General features: G+C 42.8%; 2 gene segments (V, D, J or C); both read right to left on the reverse strand.

Annotated features, from left to right (window-relative positions):
- Positions 1–10,851: 10,851 nt before the first annotated feature.
- On the reverse strand, positions 10,852–12,832 carry LOC132656261 (T cell receptor alpha variable 13-1-like). The segment is given in 3 exon segments: positions 10,852–11,007; positions 12,337–12,620; positions 12,781–12,832. Coding segments are annotated over 3 exon segments (492 nt in total).
- Positions 12,833–17,526: 4,694 nt separating this feature from the next.
- LOC132656262 (T cell receptor alpha variable 8-3-like) lies at positions 17,527–22,565 on the reverse strand. The segment is given in 4 exon segments: positions 17,527–17,736; positions 20,562–20,617; positions 22,113–22,394; positions 22,520–22,565. Coding segments are annotated over 4 exon segments (594 nt in total).
- Between the last annotated feature and the right edge of the window lie 1,529 nt (positions 22,566–24,094).

The following is a 24,094-nucleotide window of genomic DNA, read 5'->3' on the forward strand; positions in this document are numbered from 1 at the left end:
TTCAGGTGATTGCCTTGAGAGATGATGCCAAGCTTATGGAACTGAGTTCCTCCAAGAGACCCACATGTTAGAACAAACCTTCCCCAAACTGTTCTCTGACCTTCATGTGTGTGTGTGCATGTGCACCTGTGGAACTACTGAAACTTTTCAATGTGATGCTAAAAACTACTGTCAAGCAGTCCTGCAGACTTTTTCCCTTTCTGGTGAACAATGAAATGCTGAGCCATTTCATCTATGCCCTGAAATGTGACAGTGTGGCTGTTCTCAGTGAGGTCATGGTGTACATCAACACCATGGAGAACAGCAAGAGGTCCATGTACTGCACATTGCAGTCCCCAAGGTGAGGCAAATTCTCCTCTCATGGAGCAGCTATTAGGAGTAGGACCTGTGATAGAGGTCCCTATTGAGGGCAAGGTACATACCCCTTTAGGACCATATTGTTAAATGATTGGACAGGTGTTTGCCTCTGTTCTCACATCCCAACTCAGCTCATTAAGTTTCTGTGTGTTCTCTCATCAATGTGATTGTAAATGGTTCCAGTTCCCTGAGCTGCATTTCTCCATGACCCAGACAGCGCACAAACACTCCGAGGTTAACTGAAATGCTAGTAGTCACTGCTGTTAATGTATTCATGTACATTGTGTCGCCAGGACTTATAGACACTGACACCCACAAGGAGCCTCCTGATGTGTCCTTCTGGCAAAATAGTTCAGGTCAAAGTCCATTCTTGGATTTGGCTTTTGACTGAAGTCATTGTTTGCACCCCAAGGAATAAGAGTCACACATCAGCTGTGTCTAGAGCTCTTCTTATCCTTAAATGCATGTCAGAAGTTGATCTGAGTATTGCATGTTCTCTGTTGTACTAGAGAGAACACTACTTTCTCAGATATTACTGGACATTGTTTTGTAAAAATATATCACAGTCAACAGGATCTGAGCGATATCTATGTTATTCATGATGAGCTGCTGATGTATCACATCGTTTTATAGATAGGCATAATATACCCATGCTACCAGCTCACCTGAACAAGATCAGGAAACTAGCTCCGTTTTCCTTCTCTGATGGCACCTTGCACCCAAGCATCATGCAAGATAGAGCCTGGCATGCAGGAGCAGCATATCCTGAGTTGTATGCCTGAGGGAAACAGCACTGCACAGGCTCAGGCACCGAACAGGAACCTCAATTTCCTTAGGAATAGAGCTAGCAACTGCATGCTGGCTTTCTATGTGAGTGTGTTTCAGAGGACTTCAGTGATAGATCTGATCATCCCTACAGCAGAGGCATCTGCCTGAAATTCCTTAACCTATTCAATGCTAGGCAGTCATTCTGCCAAGTGAGCTATAAATAACATATATTCATACCCACTCCAGGTGACTTTTCTCTTTCTTGAGACGATATCTCACTATGGAAGTCACAGAAGTCCTGTAACCAAAAGGGCTTTGGTATCTGTGGTAGACAGAGAGCACCACACTCAGCCTGAAGACCTTTTCTCTTGGTGCCTCCACTGTATAAGTTTCTTTACCAACAGTGCACTATGATGGTTACACTCTCCATTGGCTAAGGCATCTGGAGGCAAATTTCAAAGGCAAGGCACATGGTTTCTGTGATTGTGCTCTCTAAAAAACATCCCACATTGTAACCAGCACTGTAGGCTCTTCCTAGAAGTTCTCACAGACACTTGTACACATAAGGTAAGAGACCATTCCTCTGCCACATTCATCCTGTTATGAGATTTCACTACTGTTTTATTTCTCATATTGCTAAAAAGGAGGTTTTGAGGAAAGAATGAGACTTTGCTAGGCATGGTTGGAAAGTTAAAACTCAGTTCTTCACATGGCAAAAGCTAACATGATTCTAATCATGGCTAGAGCTATCTGTAGCTTTGAAAGAGGTGGTGGTCAATGGCAATGTCCCAAGAGAGTCTCCTGGAAAGGGCCCCTCAGCTAATGGTAAGCATAAAGTGAACATCAGCAGGGTTCCCCGTGACATCAGCCGTCCATTTCTCTACATTCTATTGTATCCTGGTGGGCTCTTGGCAACGCCGTGATGTCACTAGTGTTGTAGCAACACCAACTGCTCTTAGGGCAGTTGCCTATAGGTCTCATCAGCAGCCATGTGGGCGAGACTGAGAAGTATCTTTGGGAAAGAGAATATGGACAGTCGAAAAATCAAAGAGAGGCAGAAGGCAGATGACCTTCCATCTCATTTTAAAATATCAAGAAAGAAGTTGTCCTGGGGAAGGCACAGTGAGTCCTGGGCAGAGAAGATGGGCTTGAGGTGGGAGCTACAAAAGTAAGGCAGTGGAACAGGAACCTCTGGGAAACAAACGGATGTTCCTGCTTAACATAGGTCATGAAAGTTGAAAGTTCCAGAACATTATTTTGTCTGTCCCCAAAACCAGGAGCTGGCAAGGCCAAAGCTGTTTCATTGGAAGTTCTTAGCTTTACACTTATTGGGCATTTGTGGTTCAACATGAAGACAAAAGGAGACCATCAAGGGTCAAGGGGTTTAATTAACATTTCCCAGTTTTTGGCAGGGCATCACTGCACTTCACTCTCACAGGTTTAGTTTAGGTGCTATCTGACAGTAGTTACAGGGACAGAAATGTGCATGTACTAATAACATCTCTGAAAACCTCTTCCTGACAGTGGTGCCCTTAGGATACTGAATCAGTAGTTGTGGGTGGAAGGCATTTCTCTACTACAGGCAAAATGTCAGAGGCAGTAGACCAGATAGAGAATGAGTCTTTACTGCCAGCTGTGTGGTGTTTTGGTGTGTCTCTGGGCAGAACTATTCAGTCTCTTGATCATGTTCTGCTGCTGCTGGACTGTCTAAACCACAATCATGGTCATAGAGTGGAAAGGCAGGAGCATTGTATATCTCTAAAGCACCTGAATGTTTGTGAACTCTGCCATTATTCTCTTGGGTTCTGTAACCACAGGCCTGAGGCCTCAAAAACCAATCTGCATCTTGTGGGTTTGTGAAGAAGCCTGAAATGTCCATCTCTGTACTCATCTGAAGCACATGTAGAGAAGCAACAGAAATACCTGGCTGCTTAGATACCCACTTCTTAACAGAGTGATGGCGGATCTGAGATACAGAGAGCAGGCATCTCAGCCTGAAGCCACAATCTGTAAAATCTTGTCACTGGGTTCTAGGCATGCTCTATTTGTCTCCATCCACTGTGCCTTCTCACTATGCAAGTTCACTTTTGTTCTCCCTACAGGGGCCAGTGGGGAGACACCATGTCCCACAAAGCTCCCCTCCAAGAAGCAGCTGAAGAAGGAAATGGACAGGTTGACCACTCAGCTGAAGCTGATGACCAGGGAGAGAAATGAGCTGCAAGATCGCCTCATGCTCCTCACAGAAGGATCCTTGGACAATCGGTATCCATTTTTTTTCCACCCCCATGGTATCAGTCTTGGCTGTGCAAAGTCATCTAATCCTTTTAAGGACACCTCCAGGGTGTCATGTTCCTAAATGCTGCTCGGAGGAGAGGCAGGAAATTAAGCTTTGGCAGCAGTGATATCTGGAAAAAACACATATGCTTCTTCCAAATGAAACCCTGAGCCTGTTCTCTGAGTCACACAAAACAGGGATTGAGGCAGTAGAGAGTGAGTTCCCAGCATGCATTTGGAAAGGTCTTCATATGTGGGGGATAGTGTGAGACAATAGCTACTGTGGGTTTAGCATAAGATATTTACTTGCCTGGCAGGAGATTTAATGCAGGAAGCTCCTGGTAGCTGCTGCAGGGACCTGCTCCCTCTTGGTTTATCTCAGTGGAGGATAGGAAGGACTGGAGCTCAACAATGTTTATCTCTCTCCTTGTGCCTTATAATCTTTAGACAGTACATGGGATGCAATTTTTTCAGCATCCCAATGTTCATTTCATCACTGACTGTCTTTATCTATTTCTGTCACCTCTCTCTCACTCTATCTCTGTCTCCTCTATATATAACTGTCTCTCTAATATATCCCCCCTATTTCTCTCTCACTCTCTCATTCTCTCTCTTTCTGTCTCTCTGTCTATCTGTTTGTGTACATAAATATTTGCATGTTTGTGTATCCCTTTAGAGTCTTGGTGCCAGTGGTGTGAGGTGGGGCCTGTGAGTCTCAGTCTTAATGTGATGCCAGTTCTGAGTTTTGGGTGTGCCAGTTTAAGCAGTACTTAGCCTATGTGGCCAGATAGGAGGCACAGTAGAATCCCTTGGGCAGTTTTTAAGGCTGCTCGACGCTGGGTCTCAATCCCAGAATTATGTCCAACTCTGTAGAAATAGTCACCAAGGATCACGAATCATTGTTCTGAAAACAGGAGGAATGAAATCACAGATCTTTGGTGGACCAACACTTGTGGAATGACACCCCTTAACTGTAACGGGATAGACAGCCCCTCCACACTTACTGAGTGAGCTTATGCAACCAGGGTGCTTTTCAGCTGAATAACTATAGCCTCTGCTGGTCCTGGGCCAGGATAACAAGTAGTATAAGCAGCAGAATGAACCAGTCTAGAGGGTACACAATGTGGTATCTTCTGTGCATGGATAGTTTAGGTCACAGCCAGGATTCACAAGTTCCTTGAATCCTGTATTCATGGGCTTCTTTTATTTGGGGGCATGCCCTACCCCAGGTCAAATCCTTTCTATGAAATACTCAAGACTCAGCACAAGCGGGTGATATTGAAGCTGAAGACGGTAGAGCAGGAGCATGCTGAAGCCTCACAGAACCTCAAGGATCTTGACAAGGAGACTGGCTTCTATCGGTAAGTGCCTGTCATGGACCCCAAAAGTTGTGAAATGGTGTTTCTGTTTGCCTTTATTCTGGACTGGGAGTCCCCAGTACTAGTTCTATCCCTTCTGCCTCTGAGCCATCTGCCTACATGTTCCTTTTGGACTCAGATTTGCTAAGTATGAAAGAGACTGTTAGCCTTCCCAGGATTTTCATTTGAACCTCAGGAGACACTAGATAGAAATCAATTTATAGCATCACAGGCAGCCCTGGGTATCTGGGAATCAGGCAGGGTTTTACAGAGCTGGGTGTTATGGAACAGATAGATAGACAGAATGTGCTCCCCTTGGTTCTCCTTTCCTACCTTGAGGGCATTTATTCATACTTTTTTATGTTTCTGCATCACTTGCAGCAATAAAGGACACATGGAGACTTCTACTTCTTTCTGAGGGACAGGGAACCCTATCAGTGTTGGGGACTTTTGTAGTTGATATTCTTTTGTGAATTAGCTGTTCTCTCTATGGTCTGCTGAGTGCAGCAGGCATGGTTGTATTGGGCTCTTTCCTAGATCCTCATGGAAACCTTAGTCCTTGTTGTGTTGATAGGCCCTGAAGGTAGGGATGGCAAATGCATGCTGGCGGGGGGGGGGGGCATGAGGAGGTTGGCAGAGGCTTATTCTTTAGAGGATGTTTCCAGCAACCTCCACAGCCGGCTCCTGATGGAACAGATTCAGCTGAAAAAGAAGATGGACATGATGAAGCAGGACAATGAGATGGCCCAAGAGAATTGGGTCCTGTTAAAGCACCAGTTGGCAGAAATGCAGGAGATGTGTAAGGACCAAGAGGAGAACACCAGTGACCACCAGACACCGCAACTGGACAAGGTCTGGAACCATTTGCCCACTGGACTCTTTGTCTGCTCATCTACATACCTGAGCTCTCACCCATCACCCTCCTTACTAATTTATACTTGGCACCATCTGCCCACATCATGCCATCTGACTTCTTTTCTCTGCCACTGCATAAGTATTCTGGAAAATTAACCCCTTGTGAGAAACTCTATTATTGGCAAGCATACCCTTCTCTTCTGCTTGAAGGTGCATTACAAAACGCAGAGTTGGGGAATATGATAACCCACAATTACATGGTCCCTGGATAGCTGGGCTGTAATGTAAACTGATTATTGGTACCTTCTGGGTCCTGTGACTATTTTGCGTGGTAGGGTCATGTGACTTCAAGGTAGGAAGGAGCTTGCAAAGGAAGAGCCTAGTGCTATTGTTCAAATTTTGTCATCAATGCCAATGTCATGTGTCCTGCCCCATTCTTCGTCACTGCAATGGGTCGTTTCTATTTGGCCAGCTCTTAATTCACACTGATACATGCCTGATTTCTAGTTTCTTAGCCCTGTTTCCTTTGGGTTTTGCGGGAGTGTGTATAGTCTGGAGCTGACTGGACATCAAGGGACATGGGAAGGACTTTTGACAGACAATTTGTGGAGGTCAGAATCTTGAGACTTCAGAGGGAAAAAGTAACTAACCACCTCAACATAGTCTAGCCAAGCAGAGCAAGCTCTTCACAGCTAACTTAGCTCCCAAATGGATGATAGCAGAGTTGTGAGACCATTGAAAAATTGCTTGTGTGCTATGTCTCAACTCCATGTTCTTCTAGCAGGAAGCCCATGATCTTTGTGGACAATCATGCATGTGGTCATTGTCCACAGGAGGCCATTGGGTTTCTTTCATGTCAGTTTCAACCTTGGAACAGGGTTCTTACTTCCCTTGAAGCTGGATCTTCTGGCTAGGGTGGCTGTCCTGCCAGCTCTTGGGTCTTCTATGTATGCTTGCTCTTGTAAGACAGTGTGTGCAAGCCAGTGTGCAGCCCTCCACTGAGAACACCATCTTGTCATGAACAGGAGCGGGAAAGACTAGAGAAACTCCTGCAGTATTTGAGGAAGCAGACTCAGCTGGCCATCCAGCAAAGGGACTTAGCCATAAAGATGCAGCATCAATTTGAAGACCTCCAGATGAGGTAGGAACCCAGGCTGGGAGGAGAAGTTGAAGACATCTGGGGACCCTGTTCCTAGATTCTCTGTCTTTAATGGGCTTTTGCTCTCCAGCAAGGCTAAGAGCCCCTCCTGGGAAAGAACACCTCAAAGAGTTGTGCTGACCCAGTTTACAGGAACTTCTGTCAAGGAAACAATGTGATTGGCACCTTATGTGTCTAGAGCATTGTGACCCCCTCCTAGTTCTTTACAATATCCTTAGCAGACTGTGTTTAAAGTCACAAGATCTGCCAACATCTGCCTCCCAAGTGATGGGAACTCAAGATGTGCACACCACACCAGGCTGAAATTATACTTTTGTTTAAGAGCAACCCGTGTAGTGATCAGATTCTCCCCTTTAGCCCTAATCTCTGCAGTGTTTACTCATTTCTGTGAGAAGGGTTCTCTGGAAAGAATAGGTTAAGGAGTTTCCAGAAGCCAGGCAGATGTCTCTGAAGCAGGGACTATCAGACATTCAAGGAGTGTTCTGTAACTCACTCCCATAATGAGCCAGGATGTGGTCTGCCAGCTCTAGTTCTTAGGAAAACACAGCTTTCAGTCTGGTACCTCAGCCTGTGCAGGACTATTATTGGCAGGCACACAACACACGAAACGCTGCTCCAGCATGCCAGGCTCCATCATGCATGGTATTTGGGTACAAGGAGCCTCCTGAGCAGGAGAAATGAGCTAGCCTCATGACATTGTTCAGTGGCCCAGGTTGCAAGGATGTATTTCTATCTATTTAAATGACGTGATCCATCAGTGAGTCATCATGAATAACTTACATTTTGGTCATTTTTGGGTAGGTTCTTTTATATAATGATGTTCCTGGGCTGTAGGAGAAAGGGCTAGTCTTTGTAGTAGAACAGAGAACATACAGTTCCTAGATGTAATTCTGACATGCGTTTAATAGCAGAAAGATTTTGTAGGCACAGATACTGTGTGACCCTCATGTCTTGAATTACAAACACTGACTTCAATGAAGAGATCAGTGTTGATTGTGGAGCACAGCTGAAGTGGTGGGTGGGAGCAGCTTGAAGGCTGAGATGAGGTGTTGCAACCAGGACTGTGTCTTAACTACCTTCCTCTCCCAGGTCTGAAAAGCTGCACCTTCAAATGGAAGTGGCCACAGCCCATGAGGAGAAACTCCTGCAGAAGGAGCTGCTGCATCAGGAGCCACCTGCTGTTCCCCAGCCCCAAGAAACACTGAATTCCTGTGAGGGATTGTATTATGCAGAATTGGTTTCCTCTGTATGAACAGGCCCTAATTTTATCTAGCCAGTGAGCCAGCTAGGCTGCTTTGGCCTCTCATTCCCTTCTCTTTTCTGACAACTCCCCTTGAGAAAACTTCTGTCTCTCTTGCCACTAAGTGTTCAAGATAAGCCACAGGCTGTGGCACCGTCTTGCTAAATCTTCACTGAGAGAAGACTGATAAGCATAATTTTCTGTGCAAATTTCAGTTTTTTGTTTTGCTGTCTTGGTTGTGGTAGTTGTTATTTTGGCTGTTTTGGTTTTTGAATTTCTTATTTTGACTTATATATTCTTCTTATTGTTTTATAAACTTTCGTTAGATTACTCACTATTTTATTGACTACCCTGTTAATAACTGTTTTTAAAATGTATTTCCTTATGATTAAAAATGCAGATTCCTGTATTGAAAATTCTCTGTTTAGCTCTGTAACCCATTTTTAAGTGGATTACTTCTTTGGTGCTGTTTAACTTCTTGAGTTCTATATATGTACTGGATATTAGCTCTCTGTCAGATATAGGGTTGATGAATGGCAGAGAAACACTTAAAGAAATGTTCAATGTCTTTAGTCATCAGGAAAATGCAAATTGAAACAACCATGATATTTTACCTTATACCCTTCAGAATGGCTAAGATCAAAAAGTCAAGTGACAACACATACTGGAGATGATGTGGAGAAAGGGGAACCCTCCTCCACTGCTGGTGGGAATGTGAACTTGTACAACTACTTTGGTAATCAATCTGGTCCTTTCTCAGACAATTAGGAAAAGCGCTTCCTCAAGATCCAGCTATACTACTCCTAGTATATCCAAAAGATGCTCAAGTATACAACAAGGACATTTGCTTAACCATGTTTGTAGCAGCCTTATTTGTAATAGCCACAAGCTAGAAACAGCCCAGATGCCCCTCAACTGAGGAATGGATACAGAAATTGTAATATATATATATATATATATATATATATATATATATATATATATAAATTATTCTTCAGTGATAAAAAAACAAGGAAACCATGAAATTTGCAGATAAATGGTGGGAACTGGAAAAGATCATCCTGAGAGGTGTCCCAGAAGCAGAAAGACACACAGGGTATATACTCATTCATAAGTGGATGTTAAACATATAGTATAGGATAAACATATTAAAACCTGTACACCTAAGGCAGCTAATCAAGAAGGAAGGACTCTGGCTAAGATGCTCAATCCTCATTCAGATAGGCACAGTGAATGGACATCAGAAGAGAGAGAAAACAGGGAACAGGACAGTAGCCTACCACAGAGGGCCTCTGAAAGTCTCTACCCTTCAGGGTATCAAAGCAGATGGTCAGACTTATGGCCAAACTTTGGGCAGAGTGCAGGGAATCTTATGAAAGAAGTGGGAGATAGTAAGACCTGGAGAGGAAAGGAGCTCCACAAGGGGAGCAACAGATTCAAAAGTCTGGGCACAGGGGTATTTTCTGAGAGTGATACTCCAGCCAAGGATCACTCACGGAGATGCCTGGAACCCCTGCACAGAGGTAGCCCATGGCAGTTCAGTGTCCAAAATGTTCATAGTAATGGGGACAGGGACTGTCTCACACAGAAACTGATTGCCTGCTCTTTGATCACCTCACTCTGAGGGAGGAGCAGCCTTACCAGAAAGAGTAAGATAATGCAGCCACTCCTGATGAGACCTGATAGATAGGATCAGATGGAAAGGGAGGAGAACCTCCCTTATCAGTGTACTGGGGAAGGGTCATGGGTGAGGAAGAGGTAGGGAGGGTAGGATTGGGAGGGGATGTGGGAAGGAACGACCGTGGGATACTAAGTGAATAAACTGTAATTAATAAAAAAATAATAAAAAATAATTCATTTATCAAAACATTAAAAAGGCAGATTCCATCTCTTCACACATTGTAAAATTTTATTTGTTTAATCACTTTACACTCCAATCCCACTCCTCTCCCTCCTCTCCTTCCCTTCCCCACTTGGTTTCTCATTAAAGAGGAGGCCCTCCTCAGGGTTCCAGGATGGTTACCTGTATTCTACCTCTCTGAGCCTCCTTTATTCTGGGAGGCAGCTGCTCCCTCCCTGGAATGACTTCTCCCCAGCACTGCCCTCCTCTTCATCAACAGACAAGAGCAAAGGGACCTGAAATCTCAGTGTGGAGTCCATTGCATCCCAGGCTCCTTAGCTTCCCATCACTCAGTCCTCAGAGTCACCCTCTGACATACATAACATTATTAGTCTTTCTACTGAGCAAATGGGAAAGCTTGAGTTATGGAGGAACCAACTCATGTGGCAAAGAAGAAAGGGGATTAATATTCACACCCATTGCAGAGAGCAGCCTGGCATACTCAAATCACTGGGTTCAGCATTCAGCATTGAAAACAATATCCTAACAACCTGAAACACACAGAGGTGTGCACACACACACACACACACACACATCTGTGCAAGCCACAAATTTCCAAACCAGTTCTACCTCTTTTCTATCTCAGTGTACCTTCCAGGAATGTTTTTAAAGGAATGTGCAAGTAGACTCTTTGGAGTACTCCTGAGTTGAAGGACTCATTTGAATTTCATAGGAATGTGATTCCTCTTCTATTCTTAGCTTTTTTTAGTCTCAGAAACATGTGGGATTCCCAGACAATACGATGTGCAGGAGTCCCTGAAGGATACATGTCCAGAAGCCGAAGGATCCAGGGAGAGACAAGAAACAGTTTTGCTTGAATTAGCTGTCCATAAAGGGTTCATACTTTTAGAGTCTGACATGAGGTCCTTTGTTTTAGCCATATTTAAACATACCACCAGCTTTGAAAAAGAATTAGCTCAATCTGTGTCTATGACAAAGCTTAAGACATGTTTACATGGAATCTCTTTTCAAAGTCCATATGGAATCTCCCTGACAGATGGTTAGTGTTGATGCAAAAACAGTGCTCAAAATTTAAGGTCTGGGGAGAATCACTGAGGTAAGCATAATGCCAATTGTAACCCAGATGGACCAGGCCCTAAAAACACATAAAATGGACTTAGGTTACTATAAACTACAAGTGACATCTCTCATGAGGAAGGATTTAATAAACTTAGAGGCAATGCTCCAGATTCCGGTGAGAAGCATACAGGACAAAAAATCATTTCTGAGTGATACGGGCCATACAATTCTCTTCAAATTGGAAATGCTCATCAGACTTTAAACTACAGTCTTTCCCACCATTCCTGGAGGGGGGGGGGTGGAGACTAGTAAACATCTCCTTTCTTTGTAGGTTAATTCTCTGTGTTAACTTCCCTGGATTCTCCAGTATTCATCTGTGTTCACAAGGTCATTTGCTCTCTAAAATTCCTATTTTAGCACAGAGCAGTTATAACCCTAGACTATGCATGAGACACTAGAGGGACATGTTGACTTCCAGATTCCTGGGCTTTGGCACAGACACTCAGGCCAGGCCTTCTGGATACTAAACCTGCATGTGCACCATAGAGACCCTTATCAGTAAGACTCCAGTGAACCAGAACCCCATGAAGTCCCCTCCAAGAAAAGCCAAATACTTATGTAACTGTGCTTGCATTTAAGCTGGGGGAGTCTCCTCTGGGTGATACTTAAGACTTTCATAACTCCAGGCCCAAGCAATTGTCTCCATGCTCTTGGCTATGCTCAGGGAGGGGTCTGCCTGCTCTGAGAAACCTAGGCTGGGTTGTAAGACAAGCCAAGCTTTCACCCCCCCCCCTAATTCTGTCTCTTCTGGGTGATAGGTCCTGAGAACAAAAAGGGCCAACTCAGGTCATATTTGTACAGATAGCTCTGTCAACCTTTCCACCAAAGTGAAGTCAAGACGCTAAGGGGGGGCAAGCTCGAGCCAGCTGTACTTCTCATGCTATTTTTTCCTAAGAAGAAGCCCATTATTTTTTCACTATTCTTATTATACTTTTAATACTAAATGTAATTCATTACTTCTCTTAAAACTACTTTTCTTCTGCCCTATTCTTGTTAAAGCTTTTGGTAAACTATCAAAAATATATTTCCTTGAATAGTTAACTGTACTGTTTCAGGAATCATAGAGAAAAATCAAAAAACTCATTAACCCAGCCCCATAACCATGACCAAAAAAGCATAGAGACCCTAGACTGCGTCTTTTTGACTTAGGTGGTCAGGAAGACCTGCTATTGACCTCCAGGGAGCAAATTTCTGAAGAAAGCATATCTCCTGCCCTGTATGTTACAGTTTCCAATAGACAATATGGCAAATGCTTGGTTGCAAGACACAGGATGTGCAAGGGTCTCCACCCCCATAGCAAGTTTGAGGACAGGCTGCAAGTGCCTGGGAACCAGTGTGTGCTTGCTGCACAGAAGTACACGGCTGAGTCTCCAGGCTGAGCGTCTGTGATGTGCAGGGAGAAGCATTTGGCTTTCTTATCCAAGAAAATGGTGAGCCTTTGGTTCTGCTTTCTGTCCACATTTCCATGAATGTCTATCCCAAGGTGGGGACCCTTTCCAGCTTCTTGTTTGTACCAAGGGAAGTATAAGGAAGCACTGTCTGTGTAAGTGCAGTTGATGACAGCGCTGCCTCCCTCGTGAACACTCAGGGAAGAAGGGTGCTGCTCCACCTGCTCTCCGAGGCTCTCCCCTACACAGAAAGAAAAACAGAAAGGAGGAGGACAGTCAGCAGCACTCTGCTGAATTCTTTGTCTAGGATACCTAGAGGGAACTGTGTGAAGTGGATTTCCCATGGAAGCCTAAGAAATATCCACCACATATTTTCTCTTGCCCCCAGAACTTCAACTCACAGTTCATCCACAGCCACAAGAAAGGGACTACAGTAGGAATGGATGGCTTCATTGCTCTTCCTGCCTGGGTCAATGCAGACTTGCAATCTCTTGACAAGCAAGCTATTTGTGTCTCCAGGTTGTCCCCTTTTCTTCTTATGTTATTTAACCAGCCAATAAGAAAACATATGCTTCTCTCTCATCTATTCCTTCAGAATGCAATGACAAGAGCTTGCTGCACACTTTTCATCAGCTGCGGCCTCCTGCCACCTTGTGGACACATCCCTAATTACCTCATGTTGTGAGTAAATTTGCAGAGATTGGGAGTGGTTGAATTTCTGAGTCATTACTAGCAAACTAGAGAGAGGTACATTCTCTTGTAGCCATTGAATAACAAGCTGAGTTAAAACATTTTAAATCAAAATGTCACTATGATTCATCCTTATGGAGAAAGGAAAGAAAAATTTTAATTTTCAGTCAATATCAAGTTTTCTGGACAACAGAATGTTAAATTTGGAGGGGGTGAGTATAGCAGAAAGGACAGGTGGGGGGAGGGACAGCTAACATAGAGGATGTTTGAAAATTGTATTTTTGTGAGTGTGTGTGTGTGTGTGAGAGAGAGAGAGAGAGAGAGAGAGAGACTAAGTAAATTATTCTACACAAAGCCTAATACTTCCCCCAGGAGCAATAGATTGCCAAATAAAAAGTCTGGTACCAGGTATGGGACACATCCCCTAAAACTGTTGGTCTAGGCAGTCATAGAGACCCTAAAACAATAACCTGTTGCCACTGCTCTTTGTTACCCTCCAGAACTTGATTACAGGATCATGTTGTTGAAGACAGGACACATTTTGGTCACAGGACTTAGAGACATCAAGCCAGTTTGACTCAGGAGACTTCCTTCCTGCTGGCTACATTTTATAGTGTTAAGAAGTGCTACTCAGGCTGCTAGGGGAGAAAAGTCAACAACAGCCTTAACCAGCTGTGAGCACTGAGAGCTTCAATAATGACCAGCATAGCAAGATACAGATCTGCCCATGGGTGCAGGAGTGGACTAAATGTTATGGGATGGCCAACCACGTTCTGATTAGATTGCAGGCTCTTCACAGCAGAAACATGCATGGCTGCTACTGTAAACCTGGCCAAGAACCTATGCCTATGGAGCTAATAGGCCCCGAGGGGAAGCTACTGATATCATTTTTGCTAAATGGATGAAGTATCAAACTTCCCTCTACTTTCACCATATCCATAGGTCAGTGTGGCAGTCAGTCCTAATTAGAGAAACGTTTGTGTGTGCTGTAGATGGTGGCTAATACATATACTAGCAACTAGTCGCAGTGTTAAGATTAAATGTCTACGGAGTGCACAGCTATAATCCTCGCATCTATATAACAGCACTTCCTCCAGAAGGCTCAGAAAATATCAGAAAAGGTTGTGTAGGATGGTTCTAAGAGCCACAGATCAGGAATGAAATAGTGACATCAGGATATGACAGAACTGTTGCACTCAGAATGCTATGAGTGCCTGAACAGACCTGAATGTGACTAAGCCAGTCAGCATTGCAGCATGGAGGAGGGGCTCATGAGTCCCCACACCCTGATGAGGAGCTATTAGCAGTTGTTAGCTGCTAGGGGAGAAAGTCAGGTTTTCTTCAGTAGTGTGATATGGTGTAGCTTCATCATGTTTAAGTAAACGGAAATTAACACAGAGACCCACAACCAGCCAAGATACAGAGACAAGACACTGCAAAGTGACCAGCCAAAAACTGGACATCTGTGTTACATCCTTCCTCCCGAGGCTCAGGAGTTATTGCAGAAGAGAAAGTGGAAAATGCAAGAGTGGAGGTGGTGGGTGACTACAAAGCATTTTCCAAACACAGCGGGAAGTTATACATGTGAACCCAGAGTGGCTGGTACAGCATGCTCGAGACCTGTGCACGTTCATGGCAGACACAAAGTCCAGCATGGAGATTGATCGGGACAGGCATTACTGCTTATATATAACACGGTCTTCTATCTCCTTTTCCTTTTTTGTATCTTTTTTTTAGTTTTCTTCTCATCTGTTTATTTTTGTTTCTTGCACTCTCTGGGAAAATATTGGATATATGGGAAATTGAACTACTTTCATGATCTGTGAAATTTGACAGCTTTTACTTAAAGACATTAAAACTTCTGAACTTCATATACGCAGGAGGTGAAAATGGAAGTTGATAAAGGATCTGACTGGGAGAGAGGGTGCAATCATGTTCTCAGTATTGCATGCTGGCCTTGTTTTTGTTACTTCTCATCTGTGCGCTATAACTACAGTTTATCAGTCAAACTGATGAACTCTGAATTCTATCAGATATACAGCTGGTATGTATCTTTCAACAAGCCAGTGAGATTGAGTTAAAAAATAGTAACTCAAGAAAAGAAGACATACCAGAGGAAGTGAAAAAGATATGGAATATTTTTAGAACAATCTTGTGGAAAGGAGAAAAGAAGAACATGGAATGTAGAAAAAAATATTTACACAATAATATAAACACACATATATATAGATATCTTATATAACAACAGTGTTCTTCTAAGAACAAAAAGTATATCTTTCCTTAAGTGTTCAATGAAAATATGACATATTGCAATGCAACAGAAGACAGACCGAAAAAAAAAAAAAAAGAGAATATCATCATAGGCATCAAGAACACCAGAATTTTAGAACTGAAAACATCTTAATTTAAGTAATACATGTATTACTTACATGATTGGCAAACGTTTCCTTCAACTTTGGGATTCTCTTTTTGCTTTATTAATGGTATACTTTAAATCATAAACATTTAAAAACTAAGCCTATAGCTCAGAAGAACACTTGCCTAGCATTCATTTAGGCCTAAGTTCAACCCTAGCATTGAAAAAAGTAAAAATTAAATGTTTCTTCAGACATACAGCTTGATCCTCATATGGAAACTCTAAGAGCAGGAGCAGGCACTATCTCTGACTCTGTTGCCTGTCTTTAGATCTCTCTCCTCTATCTGGACTGCTTTGTCTAGCCTCAAGAGAAGAAGATGAGCCCTGTTCTACTTGATCTGCCAAGGTGGGTTGATACCCCCAGGAGGTCTCCCCTTCTCTGAGAAGAACAGAAGTAGGCATAGGTGGTGGGGAGGGGAGAACTGAGGGAGGGGCTTAGAGGAGAAGACAGAGGGGAAGTTTCAACCAGAATTTAGGGTTAATCAATTTATTAATTAAAAAATTAAATGTTTCTCACATCGGTGAGGACCAACTATTTTATCTTCAGTTTATATTTTATCTTCAGTTTATATTTTATATTCACTGTTTTCTTGCCCTTTCATTGTCATAACCTAGACACATTTGCCCAAATCATGTCATGAAAGTTTACCTCTGTTACTTAAACATGTTATGCTGGGGCTTGAGAGATGGCTCAGTAGCTTGGAGCACTAACTGTTCTTGCAGTTTGGCTCCCAGCTGTGAGATGCCTGTAACTTACAGCTCTAGGACACTTGATGTGTCCTCTCTCTCTCTCCCTTTCTCTCTCTTCCCCCTCCCTTCACACACACACAGAGACACCATCCAAACTGAATACATTTTTGGAAAATGATTCATAAGTTGGTTGTTACATTTTGGGTCTGGGATCCATTTTGTCTTTTGGAATATCCTACAGAAAGAAGGAATATTCCTTCCATCAACTTGTGAATGTCCATCTATTTGTCCCTAGATTTCCTGGACGTCTATGAATCTCTTTGGAATAGTTGTCTATACCACTTTATCTAATTCTTGCCCTCTGTTATCTTCTAAGTGCACCACAATCCAAGTTTATTTCTCCTAACAAGGTCACCTCTGAATTGCCCAGTGCTTGATTCAGTATTTCTCTCTTTGACCTGTAAACAGAACTGAGTCCTCTCATCTCTTCATCTTACTCTACTTTTCCCCCAGGACCAAAGCACCCAAGATGCATCACCTTTTTAGTCCATGCATATCACGACTGCTGACAGATTACACTGAAAAAGAACACACTAGAAACATAAGGAAGAAGCTACAGAATGTGCTAGATTTTGGCCAAAAGAACAAAGAAAGCCAAATAAAAATGGGAGGAATGTATTTTCACAAGACATAAATTGTTTCCACTGAGAGCTTCTACTTCTAAATTCAGTCAAACATAAGAATCTTTACAAGTAACAAATACATTATCAGACTTTGAGAGGAAATAAAGAATTAACCCTTTATCTCTGCAGTTTACAATGAAGATGTGAAGGAACATGCAACCTCATAAGTCTTGGCTTGTCTCTACACATAATAATTCCATGAATGACATGAGTCATGTTCCACAGGTTAGAATTATAGAGGATGATGAGCATACAGACAGTTTCATTCAACAAAAGAGTTTGTATTTAAGAAATCACACATTCTGCCTTGATGGTGATTCATGCCTATAACTCTAGATCACTAGGGGTGCAGGAGAAGAGTTCAAGGCCAACCTCAGCTTCACAAGTTGTCCAAGGCCAGCTTGGGTTACCTGAAATCCCATCTCATAAAATAAAAACAAAACAAAAAAAAAAAAAAAAGGGAAATCACTGTGTGTGTGACTGCTTTCACTCATCCTGATAAAATCTAAAGTAAGTCATGCTTCCTTCCTAATTTGTTCTTAACGTTAGTTTGGATGCTTTTGTACTCTAGAAGTACCTAGGTGTGTGGTGATTATCAACAATAGAAGACCTGCCTGTGGTCCCTAAAAGAGTGATCTCAGAACACTCAGCAGCCAGTCTCTTCCTCTTCAGAGTCTGTGCTCAGCTCCCCCTGCGGTTTCTGTCACTGTGTCACTCAGAGCACAGTAGTACACAGCCGAGTCGGACTCTTGCACTGAGGCTTTCTGCAAGTGGAAGGATTTGGTTTCCTCATCATGTGTGGCTTCAAACCCTCTGCTGCTTCCCTTGTCATTAGCCTTTGAGACTCTAAAGAGGAGCTGTGGACCTTCTCCAGGAAACTGCACATACCAGAACAGGGAGGGGTACTGTTTAGTTTCATAGGAACAATTCACCGTCATAGAACTCCCTTTAGAGTGTCACTTGGCCTTCTGTTTGAGTAACCGAGTCTCCATTGCTTTCTCCTAAAAAGAGAAATTAATAACAGTTCAGTACAGCTATGATCTGGGTTCTGCTTCATAGGAAAAAGAGTTTTAAAAGTTTACATCAATAGCATGGGGCAAGACAGAAGCTCAATGAGTCATTCCACTTACCAAGCACTAAGAAGAGTATAATCATCAGGCCAAGGAAGGAGTTCATTTTCTGAGCTACTGGATGATGTGGACCCTAACCTTTTACGTTAGGAAAGATTACAGTTATAGTGAAAAGATGATTGTGAGCTCAGAATTAAACAGGAAATGGCTATGTGTTGGGTAGACACACCGCATACACATGTGGGCAATGTGTGAACCTTGGAAGATTGTTGACCTATATTCTCAGAAGTCAATGACAGTGTGCTGTTCTTGGCTCTTTTATTTTGCCTACGACACCTGTAGCTATGGGATGGTATTTCTGTAATTCTGAATAGTAGTTGTGACAGGTTTAATTGCACCTTGTGTGTTGTATTACCTGGTAATACATTTCCATGTCATTTCTAAGTGTCTCATGTAGCCAGTTTTGTACATGTTGTAATCCACTGGAAAAAAAAATGACACAAGCAAGGAATGTTAACACATATTTAACCACTACCAAATTACTTTTGAGGAAAGAAACAAACTTTCTCAATTGTGTTATCCCCATACTTGGACAAATGGAATAAGCCTAAAAAAATAGCTAAAACATTTATTTAATTAATACATGAATGAATGTTATATTGTTAAAGGAATGCCACTACTTAAAATACCAATTTTTTTTCACATTAGAAACATTCATCATTAGAAACTAAGCCTAATAAAATTTTGCAAAGAAAAACGACAATTTTCTATTACATATATATAATTTATTTTTAAATAGCATAGGTATTATTTACTGATACAGCACTTAGCTTATCATGCATGAGGCCTTAGGGTCAGTCTCCATCACTTCAAGAATAATAATAATAGCAGTATAGATTTTAGTATGTTTATCCTATATTATATGGCTAATATCCACTTCTAAGTGACCATATACCATGTTCTTCTTTCTGCCTTCAGGTTGCAAACAACAAGAAGTCCCTAGGGAAGATGTTCAGTCCTCACTCAGAAGGACAAATGTGATCGATATTGGAAGCAGAAGAAGACAGGGAACAGGAGAGGAGCTTACCACAGAGGGCCTCTGAAAGACTACTGATTGAAATAACGAAGCAGAGGTGAGACACGTACCCAAATTTTGAGCAGAGTGCATGAAATTTTATGAAAGAAGGGGGAGATAGAAAGAACTGGAGGGGACAGGAGCTCCAAACCATAGGCTGAGTCTCCAAGTGGGTGCCCTAGTAAGGGGAGCAGGGGCTTTGTCTGGCATGAACTCAATGACAGTCTCTCTGATCACCTACCCCTGGAGGTGGTGAAGCCTTGCAAGGCCACAGAGGAAGACAATGCAACCAGTCCTGATGAGACCTGATAGGCTAGGGTCAAATAGAAATGGAGGATGACCTCCCCTATCAGTGGACTAGGAGAGGAGCATAATGGGAGAAGAGGGAAGGAGGGTGGGATTGGGAGGAGATGAGGGAGGGGGCGACAACAGTGATACAAATTAAATAAACTTTAATAAATGATAATTTTTAAAAGATAAAAAAAATAATAAACACTATGGTCCTTTTCCATGATAATGGTCTCTATAGGTTCAAGAATGCTTGGTTCCCAGCTGATAAAACTGGGTAGAGTTACTAGGCATGGTCTGTTTTGAGGTTTGAAAAGATTTGAGAAATTTCAAGTGTCACTTTCCCTGCCTTGTGCTGTGTCTCAAGATGTATGGTCTCGGGGCTGCTCCAGTACCATGCACCCCTGCCTGCTGCCATGCTCCCTACCATGAAGCTCATGGTAGGGACTCAACTGTCTGAAACTGTAAGGCCCAAATGAACTTTTTTCTATATGTTGTCTAGACCATGGTGTCTCTTCACAGAAATATAAATTTAACTAAGAATAACCCGTATAACTCACATTATAAGAGAAATATGGAAATTGTAAATACTTAAAAATAATCCTAGTGGCTTTTGAAATGTAACAGTATCAGTGCCTGATTGTGGCATGCTTCTTCTAAGTCTGGGTGGTCTGTTTGGTCATGTTCCCTCATAGCTGTGCACTTGACTTGGGAGGAGAGGTGGCAAGGGCTGATACAGGCAGACTGAACTGTGCAGAGGGCTGAAGATGACTGCTAGTGACCTATTGATCTTTGTGAACCTGACTTCTGATTGAGACTGCCATTACTTCTGCTGGCACTGCCCTGACCAAAGGCCCTTTGAAAGTGACACATTGTTTCTTCTTGAATTAAGATGATTCATAGCAATTCAAAACTTTGAAATAGATTATTACAAAGTTTCCGTGCTTTCAAATTATTTTAGTGAAAACATCAACCTTGGCAATCATGCTTACAATGAGTTATTATTGGCATATATTTTAAAAACAAAGAGCTGCACACTGGCTTTTGTTGTTGATGGTGATGGTGGTGGTGGTTTGGTTTGGATTGGTTTGGTTTTTCATGACAGGGTTTCTCTGTGGAGCCTTTGCTATCCTGAACTCACTTTGCAGATCAGCCTGGTCTTGAACTTATAGAGATCTACCTGCTCCTGCCTCTCTGCGTGCTGGGATTAAAGCCATGCGCCACCGTGCCAGGATACACTGCACACTGTTAACAAACACATATACATTACAAATGCAAAATACAAACTAGGGAAGCAAAGTTTGTAATCTTTGTTGTCAGATAATGAAAGAGAGTAACACTGAGAAGAAAAGCAAGAGCAATGACAACATTATTAGTAAATATTTGAATTTTTAATTGAAGCTTTATATTTGAGCAAAAGTATATTTATTTAGAAAATAAACTTAAAGGATGTTGTAATTTGTTCAAATAGCATATATAACTGCCTAAAGCTTTGAGGTTTTCCACATCCTCATTTGTAGATTTACAAAACTTTTGCCACACTTATAGAAGAATAAATAATACTGTATTGGTCACATATGATCTCATGCTCAGCTGTACAAACAAAATCCCTATAAGGTTAGAGCTGTCCTTGCTCTGGCCCCAGCGATCCCCAGAAAGGAAAAGTTTTGGTGAGAGAGGCTGCTTCCCAAGACAGTCTGTCTCAAATGAGCAGACGACACCAGGACTGAGAGGCTGCAGACCTGTACCTGGCCCCTTGCAACTGCACACGATTCTCATCACAATCCCCTTTGGAACTACAAGTATTTCCCTCTTTCATTGCAGACCGCCATTACCCACAAAAGAGTGTCCTTCACTGTTTGAAATCATCTCATCTGCTGAGGTCATACTCTAGTCACTTGCCTCCTATCTATTTACTCTGTGTGCTTACGTCTGCTGGAGTAAGGATGGCGTCCTACTTCCCTATCCAGTTGCTATGACAAATGAGTCTGACAAAGATCACTTAGAAGGAAGAGAATTTATGTGACCTAACAATTCCAGGTTACAATCCATCTTAGAATGGAAGTCACAGCAACAGAAGCTTGGAAGAACTTGTCACATCCCTCCATAATCAAGAACAGAGAGCATAGGATGTTGGCATGGCATGTTCTGCTCACTCTCTCCATTTCATTCAGGGCTGAGGACCCAAACTCGGAATGGTGCTGCCCAAGTTCAGGCAGTGTCTTCCCACAGTGGTCATTGTAATCTGACACAGACATGTTCACACCCCAACCTGATCCACATAAGTCCTTGCTGAGATGCTACACTGTGATTCTACACTGAGTCAAGGGGACCAAATCAACCATCACAGGTGGAGAGTGTCTCTGAGGCTCTTGAGGCATCGAGTGCAAGCAGTTACCCTTCCTGACACTAGCCTGACCCTGAGGAACACCTCTCCCTCTGGTCCACACTATGGAAACACCCATTGCAGTCATTCTCAGGAGGAACTGACTTGTACCTTCAAGTCTCATGGAGATAATCTGTCAGTAGAAAAAACAGTCTACAAAACAGCCATTAAGGAAGCAATCGTGTCTCAGGAATCATTTAGTGCTTTTTACCCTGCTATGTCACTTTTCCTTGGAGACATGACCAAATGCCTGTATACCCCAGATACAGAGAAAAGTAACAATTCCAGAGAAGTCCAACTTGGAGAGCCAGGGAGGTTATTTGAATTCCTTACAGGAGTGTGGATGATTTAAGATCACTCAGCTGTGCTAGCTTCACAGGTTCTTGCAGGTTTGTGTTCAGCTCCCCTGCAGCCCCAGACACTGTGCGCTCAGAGCACAGAAGTACACAGCTGAGTCTCTCCAGTGCACAGGGGCCTTCCTCAGGTTGAAGGAAGAGTCCTTCTTGCTAAACTCAGCCTCAAAACCGTTCATGCCGTGAACCACTGAGTCTCCTGAGTAGTACCTGAGGAGAAGCTGGGGGCCGTGGCCACGGTGCTGGATGTACCAGAAGAGGTAAGGGGCTCCAACATACGAGTAGTTGCATTTCAGCTCCGCCGACTCTCCTTCAAAGACAGTGACTTGGGCATCAGACTGGGTAACTGACTGTGTCTGGACAGCTCCTGAGAAATCAATGATAAATCGGTAAATGCGATGAGGACTTTATGATGAAAAATTATCTTCCTTGAGTTTAAGTAAGAAAAACAGCGAATTGTGTGCATCTACAAACAATAATTATACTCACCCAGGAAAAACTGTATCCCCAGGAAGGAGGTGAGGATCCAGAGCATGGCTTATTACAGGAAACACCGCTGATGCCTGTATGGAAAAGCTTGGTTCAAGCAGGATAGTGGCTGCGGTTCCCAGTTCTTGGGGACAGGTGGCACAAGGTTTACAAAATAGCTTCCTTGTTTAGGTGAAATTCTAAAGAAAAAGAAAAACCTGAAGATGTGTTCCTGGTCCTGACTTTCTGGACTCTTGAGTGTCTTCAATTGGCAGGTACTCTGCACGATGCAGGGGAAGACTGAGTTGACAGTTAACATCAGAAATGGAGACCTCTAGTCTGTGCAATATCGCCCTCTCTCGGCCAGTGCAGGATGATGACTTTCCCCCTCTTTTTCTTTTCTTTCTTTTTTCACCATTTATTTATTAATTTAATCTCCTTACAGCCTGATCCCAGCTCCCTTTCCTCCCAGTCCTGCCTTCACACTCCCTGCCCCCAATCCCTGCCCCCACTCTCCCCTCTTGTTTTTCTCAAAGAAGGGGAGGCCCCCAAGTGTTATCAACCCACCCAGGCACCTCAAGTCACAGAGGGACTAAATGCATTCTCTCCCACTGGGGCCTAAAAAGGCAGCCAAACTAGGGCAAAGGGATCCAGCGGCAGGCAACAGAGTCAGAGACAGCCCCTGCTCCCATTGTTAGGGGAAACACAGATGAAGACTTTTTGAAACAAAATAGTGCATTATTTCTGTCTAAAGTGCAATTTGTGTTTCTAAACTAATCTATATTGTGTCAAATCCTAACCTAAAGAAAAACAAGCTGTGAAGGATAATTGTATTGATGTATTTACATAAGAAAATGATCTGTGGGTCTCACATTCTATCCATTTTCTCTCTCTCTCTGTCTCTGTGTGTGTGTGTGTGTGTGTGTGTGTGTGTTTGTGTGTGTGTGTGTGTGATTCCTCCTTTTCAGACTGGGTCATGTCAATTGACCTTCAATTTTAAGAATCCTTTATTTTGTGTGATAAAAATGTTGTTTACTCATTCTAGTGCATTTTTAAAGTATTTCCCTCCACAAAGTGACTCCTCTGCCTTGGTAGAATCCTTGGTTACAGGAAATACACTCAGTTTCTTTGGGTTGCTCCTTCAGAGAGACACCTGAAAGGCCTAGGCAATCAAGCACTGTTCTTTGATAAGAAGTTTCACTTTGATAATACCAAACCACTGCATAGGCCCTATATAGTTTAAGGACTGTCAGAGCCAGCGAAGGGGGAGGGAATATAAGGAGAGAGAGAGAAATAGCTAAAGAACTTTAAAGACTATTTGAGGAGTGCTGTAGAAACCTAATATAGTAGAAGCTTCATAACATGTATACATATATGAAGTTGATCTAAATTAAATTGCCAAATAATGGGGGAGAAAGAGTTCCAACTGGACATCACTTGTCACCAATGAAGCTTCCATTACTGTGATTGGGTTATATCTAATTGAGTTGTTGACCAAAGAGGTCCCATGAGATTCCCCAAACAACCCAAGCTGTTGTCAGGACTATATGCTGCTCTCCACAAACTAATGGCAAGGCCCCATTGCTGAAGACATCA

Source organism: Meriones unguiculatus, chromosome 9, assembly GCF_030254825.1.
Source record: "Meriones unguiculatus strain TT.TT164.6M chromosome 9, Bangor_MerUng_6.1, whole genome shotgun sequence".
NCBI lineage: Eukaryota > Metazoa > Chordata > Mammalia > Rodentia > Muridae > Meriones > Meriones unguiculatus.